The sequence below is a fragment of the Mytilus edulis genome, chromosome 7, assembly GCF_963676685.1.
Source record: "Mytilus edulis chromosome 7, xbMytEdul2.2, whole genome shotgun sequence".
In the NCBI taxonomy this organism is placed as follows: domain Eukaryota; kingdom Metazoa; phylum Mollusca; class Bivalvia; order Mytilida; family Mytilidae; genus Mytilus; species Mytilus edulis.
The window spans coordinates 23,649,524-23,670,359 of record NC_092350.1 but is presented as its reverse complement, the minus strand read 5'-3'; the positions used below and the strand labels follow the sequence as shown (position 1 = coordinate 23,670,359).

Sequence of the window (20,836 nt, the reverse complement as noted above, 5' to 3'; positions counted from 1 at the left end):
AGGTAGAACAAGACATTCTGAATACTTTTAAACGTGTTATCAAATGTGTGTTGGTGATTGATATTGTCTTTTGACTGTAAACATTATTGTCTATTCCAAATAAAAGTCCATATACAAGTACGAAAATGCAGTATAATCGCCAATGCGACCACTCTTTGCAAAAGACCACATGACATAGAAGTCAACAATTAAAGGTCAACGTTCAGTGTTTAATAATGAGTAAAATCCATACTGCATAGTCCCCTAAAAGAAAAACGATGAATTTAAATCAGAAAACAAACGGTCTGTCTAACGCACAAAATATAAATGAAAAACAATTATAATAGCAACAAATGACATCCACTGAATTAAAGGCTTCTGACTTGGGTCATGTATACGTACATACAGTAAACATAATATATCTATTTGCATTATGTCTGCAAATCATTCCAATCCTGCAATTTATTTTTACCCCTTTATTGTTAACAAGGGAACACATGATAATAATTCAGTCTGAAGTCGAAGACTATCTTTTTGTAACGAAAAAATACAAAAAACAAATATACAATGAAAACCAAGGAACTGCAAACTCCTTACTTGGGACAATCACATACATAATGTGGAGGGTCAATATAATAAAAGAAGATGTGGTATGAATTCCAATGAGACATCTCTCTACAATACACGAAATTAACAAGTATAGGTTACCGTACGGCCTTCTACAATAAGCAAAGTCCTTACCACATAGTCAGCTATAAAAGTCCCCGAAATGAGAAAGGTAAGACAATTCAAATGAAAAAGTAACGGCCTAATTTATGTACAAAAAATAAACGAAAGAATAATATGTACATGTAACACATCAACAAACGACAACCATTGAAATACAGTACAACATATGAACGAACTTAAAAAAGGCCTAACTCATCAGATGAATTAAAATAAAAAGACTTAAAAAAAAACCACACAGAGTGGACATAGCATGGTATTTGTATATCCCAACAACAAAAAGACACTTACTTAAAGTACGTATACTTAGAGTATTCGCAGTTACTGAATAAACTCATCATAGATACCAGGACTAAATTGTGCATATACGCCAGACGCGCGTTTCGTCTACAAAAGACTCTGACGCTCGAATCCAAAAAAGCTAAAAAGGCCAAATAAAGGACGAAGTTGAAGAGCATTGAGGATCAAAATTTCTAAAAGTTTTACTAAATCCGGCTAAGGTAAATATCCCTGAGGTAGAAAAGCCTATTATTTCAAAAAAATTCTACATGTTGTAAACAGTTAATTTATAAATATAACCATATCAATGTTAATTCATGTCAGCACAAAAAGTGCTGACTACTGGGCTGGTGATACCCTCGCGGAAATAAATCTCCACCAGCAGTGGCATGACAGCTAGTTAAAAAGCCACTAACAACTAAACAATCATGCATCTTAGACAAAATTACCAATCGGTACACATCCAACATCCAATGGATTAAGTGTTTTAAGACGTATTAAAACAGTCACATGATCTTGGGCAATGCCACGATACAAGTATCGATAGATTGTATTTCCATGAATGTGTATAAAGTAAAATCACAAAAATTCTGAACTCCAAGGAAAATTCAAAAAGGAAAGTCCTCAATCAAATGGCAAAATCAAAAGTTCAAACACATCAAACGAATGGATAACAACTGTCATATTCCTGACTTGGTACAGGCATTTTCTAATATAGAAAATGGTGGATTGAACCTAGCTAGCTAAACCTCTCACTTGTATGACAGTCGCATCAAATTCCATTATATTGTCACCGATGCGTGAAAAAAACAAACAGACACAATATATATGTATATAATAATTTTACTTTTTTTGCTTTTAATTTATTGATTACAAAATCAATATTAATACCAATAAAATTACAGTGTTGATTTTGTAACCTTTTAGAATAAGTTGAATTAAACATGTAATGGAATGCGTAAATAAGCCTCTCCTAAGTTGACACGGTTGTGTTACTGCACACCAAAAATAAATTGAAGATACATTGCCTTAAAATGTATTAGTACTTCATACACTGAAATAATGCAAACATTCAACGGAATTGCAACAAACGCATTTATAACAGAAATGTAATCTTCCACGTTTTTGTTTGCTGATTGCCACTATTCATGTGATTTTTCATCATAATCGTCAACAATAACCGTGATTTTCAAAAGTTATAAATAAGCTGTTAACTAATTGCAAATACAGTATTGTCGAATCATGTTCCTTCATAATTTGAGACAATATTAGTTTCCAAATTATCAATTTCATTAATCCATTGATAGGTAAAATTAAGACTGAAGGAACAGGGGTAACGTCGACCAAACCAGAATAATAGTTTCCTTCTATGTATCCTCCACCCATCGCACAAATCAGTCACAATGGCACAATTGGGAATAGAACACTATTGATATCATAAAATTTGAGTTTAAATAGCTTTTCTGTGATGAATAGATCAAATAATGACATCACATGGTGCAAGTGAGTTGACAGTGACAAGACATGGAATACAATTTGCATTTTGATGAAATTAAATAATGAACACTTTTTTTCAAAAATTCGATATGTTATTATTACTAGTTTGTTTATAATATCTGTCATACTTACACATTGGGTTTTCACATGTTTCCCATAATTCACTAGCACTCGATCTATCATTTGAGAAAACACAAAATCGAAATGGTTTGACATCTTTTATTTGATCATCTATGTTAGATTCTTTTTGGCAACATGTCACCATTCCTACTCTTGAAAAGCAAAGCCCTAATAACAATAAAAGCAAACGTTCTAACGTGTTACGTCTACCAATAAAGTGTTTTATACTGCACTCGTTCTATTAGAGCAGTCAAAATGCGTTGACCGTATATTTCTATGTCATATACAGTGACTGACCTGATATCACTTTTCCTCATGAATATTTAAATAGAAATTGTCGAAATTATGTTTAATTATTCATACGACCTCTTCAACCTGTTCTTGTTTTCAATGTAAACAACATTTTAATTAACGACTCAAACTTGTTTCTTTTGCAATTTTCGGGAAAACATATTTCACTTTTTAATATTTTTTTGTTTGAAACCTATAAATCATTATGTTTTATGTTTATTGTTGATATTTTAGTCTGCAACGAATTCGTTCACCATTGATTGCGGTAATGATGTACATTTCATCGTGTTTTATATTTCTCCGTCTGTGTGATATGAGGCCTTTTTAAAGGGGGATTTTTCCCAATATTTAAATAAAAAAATAACATTAACACAATAAACAACAATTGAAAATGTTTTTTTTTTTATATTGCAGTATAAAGACAATAATAGTGCATTGACTTGACATATCAACGATACAAGGATTCGGCCCGACACGGGGAAAATGCTCGGCACAGCCTCGCATTTCCCCGTTTCTAAGCCTCATCCTCATATCGTTGATATGTCAAGTCAATGCACTATTATTGTCTATAAATACTGCAGACAAATATCGAGGGCCTTATGAATATGTGTTTATTTGGCCTTTTTATTTTATTTTATTCGAGCGTCACTGATGATTTTTCTGTAAACGAAACGCGCGTCTGGCGAAAATTAAAATTTTAAATACTGGAATCTATGATGAGTTTATTTTAGACAGTGTTAAGACTATATCAAATGAATAAAGACACGTTGTTCAATACAGTCAGGAAATTGTATATAGACTAAAGACATGTAATAAAGTGAAAGTGAGAGTAATACTTTTCAGACCTTTACATTCATAGATTAAAATTACCATTTTAGAAAACGTATCTTACATTTCAGGAGGTTATTCCCAATTTGGAATTCAGCATCTTTCGCTGATTTAATTTTCAGATTATCTGGTTGAGTGCCCTTTTTAAAGAACTGCATGGCTTCTGGACTAACACTCTAAGAAAACGGATAGAGGCAACATTAAAATGAAATCTTACAAAAATAAATCTGTCTCCCTGTCAAGTATTGTATATATAAACTGTTTATGTACAATGTATGGTAACCTTCACAACCAAATGATCATTCACTAAACAACATGATATAGCTTGACAATTATCGCACAAATGCAAAAGTGAAGTGTGAGATGCATTGATTCGCTATTGAAAGTGACTGAATGATGACCGCCCTTTTTGATTCCCTTTCTTTATTTTGTTCTCATTAGAAAACGCTTTAAAATATTTAAAAGCCAAGGATGTATCAGTACCAAAACGCGTAAAAAGCTAAGTGACCTAACATTACAAAAAATAGTAATAGCCAAATTCATCTAAAGTCAACATTGCATAAAGGAGTTGGAACCATAGTTTTACAGTTATTTCAAATTCTAATGCAACAACGTTTGTAACATTCAATTTGATTGGATAACGTCACTTTCTTACATGGCATCAATTGACAATTTGATGCTATGGGACGTACGCGCAAGCGCAGACGGCATATGACAGATTTTAAATACATGTTTTAACGTTGTTTTCTGTCAGTTTCATTAGAATGGAGATAACAATATTGTATTTTAAGCTCCGACGGCATCAATTTGGGATTTGATGGTCGCAAATACCCGTTTACTGTCTCCGCTAACGCGTCACCAGTAAACTTAATTTGCGACCATCAAATCCCCCATTGATGCCGTCGGAGCTTAAAATACAATACAGTTATCTCCTAAGTTTTTATCAAACAATTCGCGAGCAGTATATTACAAATCATGTAAGAGCCGATATATGAGTTTTTAACATTTATTCTTTAGGTTAAGATATTTCACACACCATTCTCGCTCCATATTGAAACTTTTGATAAATGCATATCTAAACGAAACAGTCATACCCCCAAGATATCGACAACAGTATGGCCTTTTTCTTTTTCTCCTTTTCCAGTTTTTTTACTTTCTGTAAAGAAAAAAGTTAACAATAATACATTTGATTCATTGTATTACCTCTGTTGAAGTCATTAATTTATCGTATCAGTCTTTGCCTTAAGTATACATATCAAAACATATTGAAGATATTATTCATATATAATTAAAGGCTGATTGTGGTATGCTTATAGCATTTAAAGACTTTTATCTATATTCATCTTTTTTTTTAAATTCTTATCAGATTATACACCTCGTATTTACGCCTTGAAACTTACTGTTTAGCGTTTGGTAACCTTTTTACCTTTCTATATAACTGTGTAAGAGAAGCGTCATCATAATTCATTTTTCTGTTCTTCAACAATCGTAGCACACCAGTTGTTTGATTAAGGATAGCGGAACACAGAATTTCTTTAATCTGAAACAGATAATATTTCACAATACACGTCAATTATTTAAAATAGAACGAAAATGTACTAAATATGTTTACACATTTTTTTAGTAACACTATATAACTTGACGAGGTCATCATTTGTAATTACTTTTGTTATTCATTTTAAATGACTATGAATATACAAAATAACACAAAAACAACGTTTTATCAAAACCTCTTATACTAGTCGTAAACTTCTGACCAACCTGTCCGTTGCTATGATTTGATGAAGCCAAACAGTATCCACCAAAAAGTTCTTCTTTAGACAGCCAATCAATATCAACAGCATATTTTGAAATTGAGATTACGTCTTGGTCAATTGGTTTAAATGAAGGCACATATACACTCTTATTTCCCTCTAAAACATAATTGATTATTAAATAAAAATCAGTCAAATAACCAGTTTCCAGTCATATAATACCGAAAAATGACCTTAAACAAGCTTTACAATTTTTTCAAAAAATCCAGTATAATTGTTTCAACCAAACAGTAGTTAAACGATGATAAAATCTCTTTAATCCATTTGATATTTGAAATAAAAAATGTTTATCCACATTCTGTAAACATGACAAGAAAAAAATCATACGTTTACAGTTTATTCGACTTTTCTTCAGATATATCAAAATCAAAGACTTCCAAAACGTGTTGCATGTGAATTATGACGCAGACATAACGTAAGGGTTCACAAAATGTGACCCATATCCGTAAATTGTGTTGTTTCATTTTCATTCGTTCTTCTTCATAGTCCTGCTGTTGCATTTTTCTAAAAGGTTATACCTTCTGTTAATGGAATCTGTATAATGTTAACATGCATGATTTTACACTCGTAATGTTTTGGGGCTCTTTATAGCTTGATGTTCGGTGTGAGCCAGTGCTCCGTGTTGAAGACCGAACCCTGATATATAATGGTTTTCTTTTATGAATTGTGACTTGGATGGAGGGTTGTCTCATTGGCACTCATAACTAATCTTTCTATATCTATGAATGACGTATTCATTACTTTTTTAAAAGTCATTTACTTCGGCTGTGTGTATGTCAATGCTTAGAAATTGAAAGTTGACAATGAAAAAAAATGAGATAGTCACGTTTGCAATATATTCCATTGTGATGCCGTTCATACATGTCAATGTCAAGTAAATTAATCATATATTTAGCAGACTATCTGTTATTCATTAGTAGTCCTATTTTGTATTATTGTTGATAAATGAGACCAAATGGTATGTGCGCTGATGAATGAATAGACATGATCAATATTAAAATCTGAATTTGAAATAAAAAAACCGACAAGATATTTATTTGTCCAAGAGACGAGTTTCTATGAATTCTACTTCCTAATAGTTCACATAAAAAAATTGTCTAGTATTTATCCACTATCAATACACATCCAGTGGAATAAACCACATAATGGTGGATAACAGATAGCCACTATATAATTACTTATTCGCTGTCTACTCTAATATATCTTTTATGATTTGTTTGTTGGTCCTTAATATGTTTTGTCATATACTTACCTTGATCATATGACCAAGCTCTCATTATTCCATCTGTTAGCCGTTCCCACAGACTTTCTGGTGTGTCCCTTATCAAGTCAAATATCGTAATCTAACAACCACAACCAAAAAAGATAAAAGTCTTTACTACATTAACAAACATTATGAAAACAGTTATTACGTATTTAATATTTTCGTTCCAAACAGAACAAAACAGTATAGGGAAAACACATTAATAAATAAAACAAAAACACAAACCCTCTTTTTGTAAACCATATTTTCTTATTCGATCCATTCATTTTTAAACTAAATATTATATATTTTTGTTTTAAATATATACATTTTGTACACAATGCTTAATTCAACCTTATCTATTTCTTTCAATAGAAATATTACGATGCAATAAAGGTTCTCGCTTTTATCATTTGAATATATATATATAAAAAAAAATAAAGAATAATACGATATCTGAAATAACTAAATATGTGAGTGAATTAAAATCATGCGCACAATTAGATTACAGACAAAAGATTACCATCCAATATCTGTTGGTGATGATACTGATAGCCATTTCTATTTTTGCAAAAATGTCCTCTGGTATTTTTCTATGAAGCAACAAAGGGGACATCTTTCTGATGTTTCGTGAGCTAATGAAATAAAGAAGAATTGTTAGAAAAAGGATAAAAACATAAAAACTTCAAAACTATAATACTAACAAAAATAAAACTCACTTCCTCCAACTCGAAAAAAATAGTAAAATAAGTCCACAAAACAGAATACTGAACGACAAGAACACCATATCAAAACTAGGTTGAAATCATGTGCTTTGAAAGGGTAAATAGATCGTGCTTCACATGTGTTGTTGATGGAAGTACAAAACCAGTAAATAGTATTATTTGGTCATGGATTAATCTCTTTAAAAAGACGGAGTTGTGGTGACGATATATGAAACATTTTTACTGTTACATTATGGTCATGATTGCGCCGTTGATCTTTCGAATGCTAACTTCAACTTTACTTCATGCGTTCCGTGTTTCAATAATGTTAGTGTTAAAGTCATATGAAACGAGTGACTGGTAAAAAACCGTGTATCAAATTCTTGAACCAATGCATGTATATACCATAAACTAAGCCTATTGTGCATATGTTCTCATTTTCTCGAATCCATATCGTATAATTGCCAAAAGAAATTATGATGTGAAAATGTGGCAGCTAATACACTGTCGAGGCCTGAAGACGTTAATTTATTGATTGTCACCATAGTAAACAATCAACAAAGAAGCAGCAGGATATTGAGCACGCGTAAAACATGTTCAATAAGATAATATTTTATTTCAATAACAGATTCATTCGTATTGCGATTACCAGATTTTTACGAGAAAGGTTATACTGAGTTCACTGCATACGGGAAACATATCGGCGAATTGTTTAGTGGAAGCAAACAATTTAGAAAAAGGTAAATTTCTTCAAAATGTGACAAATTATAGAACGTTCTTGAGAACAAAGTATAGGTACATAAGTTTTATAATAAAAAACTAGCCATTTAGTTATAATTTCTTTTATTTGAAGTTTCATGTGACTTTAAATAAGAAAATAAGATAGTAAACGATAGCTCTTGGAAATCTTACCACCAGGGAAACATACACTCAAATGCTGGAGCTGCTGGATTATTGTACAAAATTTGGAAGCTCAAATCATAAAAAGTACCGTCAAATATAAATCTCAACAGACCCTAATTTGGAATTTTTCGCTACTTTATTATTTTTTTCAACAAGTGACACAAGTATATTTTTATTTTTGTTTTTTTCCCGCTCCCCCTTTAATAAGATGAGTTTGCCCCATAGCTGTCTATGATTATTCTCTCAAATTTGTCTTAGACTCTACATTGTAATGAATAGATACAAAAACATTACCTTTTAAAAAAAATACTTTATAGGGAAATTGATTATATTTTGAACAACTTTAACAGATGGGGGCCACTTACTTTTAAAAATAAAAAAGATATGAGTCCTGGAATATAAAAAAATCTTGGATACCTGAAAGATGTACAGTTCTTTGGAAAAGTTTCTTCAAAATTAAAACATGTGCCCTTTTTAACTAAGAAGTGGTTTTTACAACGAAACAAAAGTTTTTATCACTTGAAATTGATCCCTCGTATAAGGTATAGTCATTACATTGAAGGGTTACTCTAAAGCCAATCTTTTGAATATATTTCTTCATAACGACAGTTTTTTTTTTCTTTTCTAGACCATCGCTAATAAGTAAAACCATGCTTGAAACACGTGTGTCACTTTAAAGTACCCACTCAAATCAATTATCTATATCAAAGTTAAATGATAAAGTTTTAAATCAGAGACCTTTCTTGTTTTTGAACATTTTTCGTCATAACAACAGTTTTCTGTTCTGGATTATCATTAAAAGAAGGAGAGTAATCGTCAAAATTTGGCCTCAAACACAGACGTCGCAAAGTGGTTAATAAATCCCTTATGTGGCATGTGACGGACGCCATTTCACCATACCATTTTGTCATAAAATATAATCAACACCTTTATTAATTAGTCCTTTGATGTCGATAGCTATAAATGCAATCAGCTGATTATTGATTTCTGTCACGAGTTCAAGGTGAATTCCGAGTATTGTCTGATCAGGTAAAGTCCTAGAAACCCGAAAAAAGTAAATAAACAGGATGGATACAGGATGGATGGAAATAAATCGTTATATATATTTTTTCGCCAAATTTTTAGCCAATGACGAATTTTAATCGCGACAATTTTTTTTTTTCGCAAATGGCTAAAATGGCGACCGCCAGCGGAAACCCTGAGTTAGTGTATCCAACTTAATTGCTTTACAAATTTCAAACTTCGTATTTAAAAGAACTCATTAATTCTTACTCTTCAATACACATAGCAATTAAGTCCGATACGCCACCTGAGCCTTTCATAACCACAACCGATATATTACACTGAACAGCCCTGGCAATATGTGAGAGTATTTCTAAATCACCATTTGCAGCAACCAATACTACTGGCACTCTAACTGCAAAAATAAATATTTTGTTATAAAAAAAATTTTTTTCAATGTTAATTCTGAATTTGAATCGATAGATATTACGTTTTCTAAATGATCTTCTTTACCATTTCATGACACATTCCTTAAAAATTGAATTAGGGTTAATTATGATATCTTCATATAAGTATATGTTTGTTTTAATTTATTGACGTTGTAAAGATGTATTGAAAAATAGGAAAGCATGTTGGTTGTTGCAATCAAAGATGCATTCTAGAGAATGTTTAACGAAAAAACAAACAAAAAATAGAAGAATAATGATAAGCAGTCAGAGTTCAAAAAAATATACCATTTTTATTATTTTCGTCTCCGAACTTTACGTAAAGGGATTGATTTATATATGTTTCCAATTCTAGAAGTTGCATATCATTATCCTGAACATCAGTCTCCTGTACAACGTCTTCTTTTGGCTGTAAAATCTATCAGATATATAACAGACAGTATAAAGAACAAATAGAAATAGTAATACTTTATTTATGCTATGGAATGAGGAATTATAACTTAATAATTTCGTTCACTATATGACTCAGAATCTAACATAGGATTCATAAATCAGGCCATAAATTTTCTTGTTAAATAAGGTTACATATGGTACTTTGGGACATTTCAAAGCTGACTTTGCGGTATGGGGTTTTCTCTTTGGCGAAAGCTTTACGATGAATGATAGTTGTTAACTTTTATGTCATTTTGGTCGCTGGTAAACAGTTGTTTTGTAGGAAATCATACCACATTTTTTATTTTTAAAAACGTTTTTCAAATCACAGAATTTCCTCAATATCGAATGATTTTAAGATTATAAAAATGTAAAAATCAGTCTTTTTCTCAATACATTTTGATGTATGTCAGATTTACACAAAAAAAATTTCTTACCAGTCGAGTGATTAGGGGTATCTTTTATGGTTTTGATCATGACAATGTTTTGCAATAGGTTTTGAAGATTAATTTTCATTACTCTACTTTCACATGCTACCTTGGTCGAAATAATGTTTGCCCTCCTGCTTTATTTTTCTTTTTTGTATCTCTTTAGTTTCATGTTAATATGGGGGAGTTATTTTTCAGATGTATACACTTCCGACAAAGTTTACAAATATAGAAATGGAAGTTTTCTCTTGATACAAGTTGAAAATTCTGTATGGAAAGTTTTAAGGTAAAGATCAATGTATCAACACATCAAACAAGTATATCATTGTACTACCAAATTCTTAATTTTGAAATAAAGACGAAGAGCTAGGGTTCACTTTCGAGACACTGGTATCATATTTACACTAGTTTATGCGTATGCAAAAAAAAAACACGTTCCTACAAAAATATGGAATGATAATTGTACTTTATAAAATATTGTTGTAAAATAATTATTGATATTTATTTATGTATATGTCCCAAAATCAAGGGATGTTGTAGTGTGTTTTGTTGTCTTTTATATTCGTTTTTCGTAAATATGAACTACATTAGGCTGTTAGAATGTTTATTAAAATCGTCAACCATTTGTCACATCGGGACCTTCGTACCACACATCTTCAGATTCTGCTCAGCTTTTAGGTGTGTTGTTAAAACCAAAGAGAATTTGAAGTTTTAAAATGACTCCATTTTGCAAGGTATCAAAAATGACAGAAACCTGCTGTTTTCTAAGAGTTTAGCAATTTGTTTTACACGTGTACATTTTACCTTATTATCATTTTCATAGTACTGATATACCATTTCAGGGAAACCTTTAAGTTTAAAACTTTGAGTATTTTCAATTTGCTGCATCCATTTCATTTTTTGTTGATGGTAAAGGAATCCACATCCTGTAAAAATACATTGAATTCCGTAGCATTGTAGACCTACTAGGGTATTCGAAAATTACTAAGCACAAAGAAAACTTATAAAAAAAAAGTGCAAATCAGTTTGTTTCGAAATTAAATAGGAAACTCTATAACTGCTTTGATGTTCATGAATATCAACAGAACACATTAAATCACTAACTAAAATCCAAGTGTTACAAACACTCAATTGTTATATTTTGTGATTTGGCCTTAACTTCATGCCGAGCAGTTATTTGAAAACCTATCTATTTTTTTTAACTTATGATGTTATGCCCCATTAAACGATCACCTTAGCTCAACTCTCTAACTTGTTAATGTAGTTAGATTTCTAAAGTTTTTTTTATTTGAGTGCCATTGAAGACTCTTTTATTGTCTTATAAACGCGCTTCCAGCCTACAAAATAATAAGCCTGGTTTCTATGATGGGCTGATCTATACATTTGTAATTTTGAGACTGGCAGTCTGACTTAGAATATCCATGCATATTGTCATATAAGACATTCGTTTCTCATGCAAGTGTTTTGGAATTTTTTTTTATGCCCAAATGATATTAATATGTCATCAAAAGTCGGGGTAGGTGGATGGGATTGAACAAGCTTCCCTTTCAATTGTTAGAAAATTTAGAAGTGACGTCACAATACGGTAACGTCACGTGACAGACACGGTCAAAGTTCAGATTGCAAAGAAAAAAGGGGGTACTCGAAAATAAATGCGAAATTTTAACTTTTAATTAACCTGTATTATCAATAAACCGATAAACATTACTATTGATATACATGATATAGATGTCCTTCTTATCATCACGATAAACAAGGCTCTTGAAGAAGGTACATTGAAAAAAGACTGCGAATTTCATTCATAATGAAATCGGTATGCAGAAATAATTAGCATATGAATACATAACACAGGTTTTGAATTGTTCTGTAGCTATATCATTCATAAATAGAATTGCGAACTTAAGACACACTTTAAAAAATGTGTACAGGTCAACAGACTATGTATACAAAATATCAATCCGTTTGATTTAATGATATTTTCTTCATACATACTTCCTGCTCGTATTCCGATACTCTTGAATAAATTCACTAAAACAGATTTGTGTCTTTCACTGTAATCCAACACACGTTTATTGTATTCACCAATAACAGACAAAACGATTCGTGGTTCTCCAATGATGGCACCTGACAATATTGCAGATGGTACTGGCGTTTGGTTTACCTTTTAAAGACAATAAATGGTTCAATATCCTTAAAACACAGTTTAGAGATATTTCGACCTTTTCATTTGTTCTGACTGTAAAAAACTAAAACACCTGGAATTTGTTCTGTTTACAATATTATATTTAAAGGAGGAAAAAAATATCAAAGGGACATTCAAACTCGTCAGTCGATAAAGTTGTACAACGACATGGCAAAACTTTCCGTCGAAAATTCAAAAAGAAACAATGGACGGTACACAAAATACAACATAGCAAACTGAGAATGAGAAACAAAATCCCACCAAAACTGGTATGATATCAGGTGATAGATTTAAAAACAAATATTTTCTCTCCTTTGTTAATTAAAACCGATGCTAACTTTCAAATAACACTGAATGCATGCATAAATACAATTTTGATGGTGCGTTCATATAAAAATGTGATAGAGCTTGGTTCTACCTAAGTCAGAAAATATCATCTGTGTTTAAAACAAAATATGTGGGCTTTTTAACGTATAATTATTTGTTGTGAACTATGTTTTTCCTTGTAAGTTAATCGACAATATGGCATAAATATTTGGAATATTTGCTCAGTAATTCATATGCATCAATATTTGTCCTTCATGTATATTCTTGTTTGAAAACTCTGTAGATATTTTGAGGAAATTTTGTATATTTTAACTTAGCTATGGTAACTATTGCGCTATTAAACATAGTATAACAGTATATCAACTCGCTATAATAAATATGCACTAGTATGTGTACTGTATGACAGCATATTAACTACACGCCACAGTAAGCATAATTCATTCTAGTGGATACATTTTTGTTAGAGGGTAAGTATGAATAGGTTTGAATTAACTAATTGTTAAGTACCAACAACAAGTGTCGAAATATAAAGTTGAGTTACCTTAATCGCTTTACCTTTTTTTTACCTTAAACATTATATATACTTAGAAAAAACAAGTTATGAAAGCGTCAATTTTGACTATAAATAAAGGAGTATTGAATTGCATTGAAACTGTATTCCTCTTATTACACGCAAAATAAATATGATACAAGCCTGGGTGTATCTGATTTTTTTTTTCATGTGTGCTTCTTTGATGTTGTGTGTATTACGAACAACAAAAACTTATATCGTTGGCAACTTGGTCAGATTTATGTACAAAAAATGTATATTATGGTGTGCCATTTAAGTCAGTCGTTGTGTTTTGATATTAATTTATGTTTCCCTCATTTTTTGCTATGGGTTCTATGTATTGTCCACATATACCACTAATGTTAGTTTGGTTTGCTCAACCGACTTTTCCCCCTATTTAACAGAATGGTGTAAACAAATGTATTGGTAGGGCGAATAGTGCTTGGTGTTATGTTATATGCTTAAGTCGACAGTAAATACTATGTAAGGAATATATTTATGTGTTTCAATCATTCGCATAGCATATATCTTTTAAAACAGAAAATGTCGATTGAATTACCATTTTTCTTTCCCTCTTTGTCTGAGTTTCTTTTTCATCTTTGGTTGTTTGTTCTGTTTGAGTACCAACTATTTCAGCTTTTGGATGCTATCAAATACATACGTTTTCAAGAACAAAAATTAAAACACAAATGATTTTTAATGTATATGCGGACTTCAATCACAAACTACTGATTCTATTTCGATCTTATTATTCTTCATAGCATCCTCATGTTATAAGCAAATATATCTTAGGATTTTGCATTTTAAGACATCAAATAGTATAAAAATGAAATGGAATAAGTTTCGGCTTTAATTTACAAGACTGTCCAAGAAAAATATAATTCGAAAGTCAAAACTTCATAATGTGTACGGTTTCCATCACAAGTTTTCTATTTCGTGGTAGAAAACTAGTATACAGGCTCAATTTTTATTTGCAGTCGACTCTGTATTTCTCAGAAATGTTAGATCAAAATTTGTTCAAACCTCTATGGGTAAGAACATGTCTTTGGCTTTTGCATTATCGCATTCAGTTTCAAAATGACAATGATACATAAATAACAACAGACCACAAGCAGTTACTGACATGCCATCTGCAGACCTCAACTAAACTAATTGAATATTAGGCACAATCCCTCCCGTTAGGGGTTAAGTATTATACCATCATAAAATATATGAGAAGAACATAACTGGTGTCATGCCAACAACTGGCCTATAAATAGACGTGTCTTTTTTCGAAAGACCCTATACGTGAATGAACATGAAAACCAAAATATACAATCTTTAATGACAGTATTGTAACTATATTCCTTCTTAATAAGTCTGTTTAAAGGTTTTGTTAGCTTCTGAGGTGAATACTGACATTTTTGTGCTTTGTGAAGAATATAACCATAAAAGATTAGATGTGTAATACCTGAACGCATAAGAAGTCTGCATGTTGAGTTATACTTACGAATGAGGTCCTTGTACCGATGATAAAATTTAGTAAATATTTTAACCAGTTTGTGATATCGGGAACCCTGGTGTATTAATCTTTCAGTAATACATAAATTTCTCTTGTTTAAATCGAAAACGATGTTACATACACGAGTGAATTGGTATTATATCAGTTCTAATTATTCTAATTTTCCTTTCTCTGCATACACATTCTCCTAATTATATTACAAACTCGCATAAGAAACAAGTGTCAGAACAAAACACTTTTAAAACATGTAAATAATTCCAAATGACTATAATTTGATACTGGAAGTCATGTCGGAATCTAAAATCAGATTGATAATAGTTTTGAGAATAATCTTTCATGTTCACGATATATTGCCAGATGCCATACTTGGGAATAAAACCGATTTTGTTGCCTTAATTTTGAGCAATACTGTTTTAGCCCCAATTCATTGATAAAGCGTTTTTGAACTAACATAAAAATAGTACAACCATAGTTTGAAGCTAATCCTGGATTTCATTCACCATCTGTTAATTTCAACATTACGCACAATGCAATATATAGAAATTCTCATTTGTCTTCATATTTGTTTTCTATATTAAGGCAACAGTAGTATACCGCTGTTCAAAATTCATAAATCGATAGAGAAATAAACCAAATATTGGTTTCAAACTAAAGATGAGGGAAACGCATCAAATATAAGAGAACTACGACACAACAGAAACACAACACTATAATGTATCACATACCGATACGAACTATAATATAACATTGGCTATTTTCCTGACTTGGTACAGGACGTTTGAAAAAAAAATGGTGGGTTGAACCTGGTTTTGTGGCATGCCAAACCCCCTGCTTTAATGGCAATGTTAAATATAACATTAAAATGACAACATTACATAACAGGATTACAAAACAAATAAATTGGAGAAAATATAGGACAGTGAAACACACAATTAATAGCCAACAAAAGGTACCAGGTTTAAAATTTAGTATGCCAGACGTGTGTTTTGTCCACACAACACTAACCAGTGACGCTTAGATGAAAAAAAATTGAAAGCCAAAACAAGTACAAACTTTAAGGGGGCTCGCGGGTCTAAGTTTTTTTTAAAATTTAATATAGGATTTCGCTATATTCTTCTATAAATGAACTTTATCTTATACTTAATAGAAAAATAAAATACAAAAATGGGGTGACCGTTCATTTACGCTTACGATCTGACTTCTAAAGAAGCATACATTTTTGTAAGGTACTTTTTTTCAAATGTTAAGATATTGATAGGATACGGTAAAATGTCAGTTTCTTGTTATGCACAGCAAGGTTATAAAGAATGTCTTCTCATTTTTGCATTAAAACTTGTACCAGAAGAGTTTAAGCGCGGTAACTGAAATCGACAATTATGCTTTTAAAAGTACAGCTTATTTGAAAATTATAATAAAAAATATAGGTCACCGATGAGTTAAAAAAGATATTTCAATTTAAAGCCAAAAACTGGCATTTTTGCACCAAAGGGAGATAATTTGGAGCTTTTTCAATGATATCTTCATTTTAAAAATCGTCTGGAGCCAACACGGATTGATTTTTATAAATGGTTTTTGTACCATATGATAAAGTAACAACTTCTAAAGGTAATGAATAAAATTTGCAATGAAAAACAAATGTTTAATTTTTTTTCTGATTTTTTTATACCGGCGAGCCTCCTTAAGAGCACCGAAGACCAAAAGTTCCAAAAGCGTTGTGACCAACACGGCTAGGGTTATCTGCCTGGGATAAGAACATCGAATAGTTCATACTTTTGCAAACAGTAAATTTTATAAAATGACTATATAATAGATATACATGATAAAACTGAAGTGGTGACAAACTACAGAATAACTACATTACATAAAACAACCTAGTTATATTAATCAGTTTAATCCAATATGATATCTTCTTTAAAAACATCAATGTAGTTACGCATACCTTTTTTCTTCTTCTCGTAGTCTTAACTTTATATGCTCCCTCTGTTTGAGTACTCAATGATTCACATTCTGGTTGCTATTAACTCAAAGAAAAGCTAGTTAGATACAACATATTTCAAAGTTTTCTCGATCACTTGAAAATCATTAGTTTCAAGTATACCTACAAAATGTATACCATTCTCATGACATATGTTTGTACAAATCTTAGGAGAAGGAAATTAAAAAAAAGAAATTCATCTGTAGTCTTTAATTTTCTGCATATGTCTATCAGAGGGTAACATGGTAATTCAAAGAAAATATAAACAGAATAACTCAATGTTATTTAAAAAAAAAATCTATAATGGAAATGTTTTTTTGTTTTTTTTTAATTTTACGCTTGTAATCTATATTCAAAGGTTGAGATATTGATAGGCTACGTCAAAATGTCAGTTTCTTGTTATGCACAGCAAGGCTATAAAGAATTTGTTCTAATATCTGCATTAAAACTTGTACCAGAAGAGGGCTAACTGAAATCGACAATGATGCTTTGTTGTTTATATCACGACCTAATTGGCTCAACAATAAAACAGTTTGACACGTTGTTAGGCTTTAAAGCTTAAATATTTCCGAGGTCTCTTTATCTGAAGATCAACCGATTATCACGATAATTATATATTTGACCAAATGTTAATTTTCATGACGGATGGTGCATCAATGTAAAGTGACGCACAAGTGTCAATGAAGGCTCATGTAATGTAGTCAGGTTCTTTCCACAACACATGTTTTTAATGTCTTTAAAATTACAAAGCTATATTAACGAATTTTTCATGATCTGGAAATATTAATTAGGAACTGTTTTAAAAACCTATTCCTTACATATACAAATTTATACAAATGTGTGCGTTTCATACAAATTATTATTTAAAAGCATCACTAGGCTTTTTTATTTCTTTTTAAGTGTCGGGTCACTATCTTTTAACCATTCCGAAAATTTTCATTTTTGGGATGTACACACTTTTTTGTTAAAGCAGTGACGAAATGCCTTTTAGGTTTTCTCGTTATGCAATTTTTACTGATAAACTCATATATGTGTACAGTAATCAATAGTACTCTGATTTTTTAAGTGATATGTTTGTACTTAGTTCATAATGACAGTAAATTGCATGTTTATCTCTTTACCTAAATACACATTAGGCATACAGATATTCATATTTATGTTTAACAGTTATTTTCTTTAAAGTATTAAGTCATCAACGTTTTTTTTTATCAAAATTCATTCCGGTTTAAAATGGAAGTTAGTATCAGATTATTAAAAAAATGGCTTTAACATTTTTTTCTCTGTCTATGGAGAAATGACATAAAAAATATGATACTAACTGAATAAAAGAGGGACGAAAGATAGTCAAACTCATAAATCTAAAATAAACTGACAACGCCAATGCTAAAAATGAAAAAGACAAACAGACAAACAATAGTACACATGACACAACGTTAGAAAACTAAGGAATAAACAACACGAACCCCACCAAAAACCAGGGGTGATCTCAGGTGCTCCGGAATGGTAAGCAGATCCTGCTCCACATGTGGCACCCGTCGTGTTGCATATGTGATAACAAATCCGGTAAATAGTCTAATTCGGTAGGTAATATTCATGAAAGGGAAGGGAATTGTAGTAACGACGAAAATAACATGTCCGATAACCTTCGTAGCGTGTTAGATTAAAGTGTGTACCACATATTGTGTTATTTCGAATAGAAAGAAAAAATGTTAAAGCATTTTTTTTAAATTTAATTATAGTTTCCATTTTCAACCGGAATAATTATGATAATAATACTTTGGTGACGTATCAGTCTCATGACAAAATTATTTCTATCAGCCAATAGAAAACAAACTGTCAGCCAATTAGAAGACGTGTCACATCAAAAATTAAATAATTTATAATAATATAAGACAATTTATTCAATTTGGACAAGAAATACCTGAGGTAAAAGTTATATATTGACCATGTGTTTGTATATGAACATTTAGCGCTGACATTTTATAGAGCGGAACAATTTAAGATTCAGACAGTGCATACGATTCATCAGTGGTACAAAAATTAAGAAAACAAAACAAATGCAAAGTATTGATTACTGCGTTACCATTGCCCTTAAGACGAAAAACATACCAGCAGTCTTATCGACAAACTGGGTTTTATGGATCAGCAACTTAATCAGAATTTTAACTTGCTACACCAGAAAGTTGTTTCTGTTTTCCCCCTATATGTTTGTTATGATTACCTGTATACTATCTCCATCTGTCTGACTTGCCATTTCAGCTAAGATTGGGGGCTGTAAAAGATATAAGGTTTCAGGAAAAGGATAAAAATACAATACTGGTATATATTTCAAAAATGATAAGGATCACTTCAAAACTATTTATTGTATGTCAATTTTATCCTTTCTATAACATATTTATGTCATACAAATATACATTTATGATAGGCACAACTTGACAGTTGTTTTCAATCGTTCCGTTGCATGATATGATGTAATGCTTGATTTTATCGATTTGGTGGACTTTGATTGTCTTTCCCAACTAAACAATGTGACGTCATATGTATACTCACGATGTCAAAATAAACACGGGACGTATTTATACCTCGCGTTCGCTTTGTTTCGTTTCAACGTTGACTAAAAGAGGATTTTTAGTCTCAAATGGATTTTAAGGGTGTATTTTCTTTGTAAAAAAAACATAAACAAAAAACTAGATGTGTCAAAACTACACGAATGGCCCCGTCATAAAAATTTGAAAATCTGCAATTGCAACAACGCATGTGGACACAAACAAGATGGTAGTCTCACATATAAAAAATCTGCTCAAAATCTAAAGGCCTTAAAATACTCCATATAACTGGAATTTTCAACAATTTATCAAAGTCCAAAGCTCGTAATTTCGGCAAAAATGAGTGAAGTGGACCTAAACATAAACTTGATCTGTAACTCATCATGGTAAACTCACACACCAAAAATCAGCCAAATATATCAAGGTGTTTAAAAAAAAGGCCGTATAACTGTGATTTTCAACAATTTATCTCGGTCCAAAGCCCGTAATATCGGCAAACAATTGGTGGAGCTAAACGAAACTCAAACTTGATCTGTAACTCATCTTGGTTAACTCGCATACTACAAATCAGTTAAATATATGAAGGCGTTTAGAAAAAAACCCGTATAATGGTTTGTGGCAGATTGACGGAATGACAGAATGATGAATAATTTGTTTCGGAGTCATACCCCCCACCCCCCACCCCCCAAAAAAATATACGGAAATTGAATGGTCGCTTTATTAGTTACGGACTGGTAGAACGCAGAATGTACCACTTTAAAATATTTGTCAACGTCCAATGAAAATTATAGTTACAAACGAATTGGATATTGAGGTAAGCACTTGTATAACATGTACAATAAGATTATACTCTTAAGTTCGATGACGGAATGATGTTTACATTTGATGACTCTCTCTGCCATTTTCTTCCCGTACTCACTTGCGTACTGCAATCACCGGATTTTTATTTGAAAAGTCACGCTGAGGTAAGGGAACATTTTTTTTAATTTGAGTGAGCGTCCTCCAGGCATGCTTTGAGGAAGGTCCGAGTCTTTTATGTAAGCTTATATCGTTCATAAACCAT

General features: G+C 31.4%; 1 protein-coding gene across 1 annotated transcript in view; it reads right to left on the bottom strand.

Annotated features, from left to right (window-relative positions):
* LOC139481061 (uncharacterized) overlaps positions 1 to 20,836 on the bottom strand; it is a 41,802-nt gene that overhangs the window by 3,129 nt on the left and 17,837 nt on the right. The window contains exons 5-18 of the mRNA XM_071264124.1: positions 19,449 to 19,499; positions 17,192 to 17,266; positions 14,311 to 14,397; positions 12,685 to 12,853; positions 11,497 to 11,618; positions 10,121 to 10,250; positions 9,657 to 9,801; positions 7,301 to 7,412; positions 6,787 to 6,877; positions 5,482 to 5,633; positions 5,147 to 5,260; positions 4,815 to 4,876; positions 3,785 to 3,896; positions 2,614 to 2,769 (exon numbers count right to left, since the gene is read on the bottom strand). Coding sequence (XP_071120225.1) covers positions 3,839 to 3,896; positions 4,815 to 4,876; positions 5,147 to 5,260; positions 5,482 to 5,633; positions 6,787 to 6,877; positions 7,301 to 7,412; positions 9,657 to 9,801; positions 10,121 to 10,250; positions 11,497 to 11,618; positions 12,685 to 12,853; positions 14,311 to 14,397; positions 17,192 to 17,266; positions 19,449 to 19,499 — 1,368 coding nt within the window. The 3' untranslated portion in view covers positions 2,614 to 2,769; positions 3,785 to 3,838. The remainder of the gene's footprint in view (positions 1 to 2,613; positions 2,770 to 3,784; positions 3,897 to 4,814; positions 4,877 to 5,146; positions 5,261 to 5,481; positions 5,634 to 6,786; positions 6,878 to 7,300; positions 7,413 to 9,656; positions 9,802 to 10,120; positions 10,251 to 11,496; positions 11,619 to 12,684; positions 12,854 to 14,310; positions 14,398 to 17,191; positions 17,267 to 19,448; positions 19,500 to 20,836) is intronic.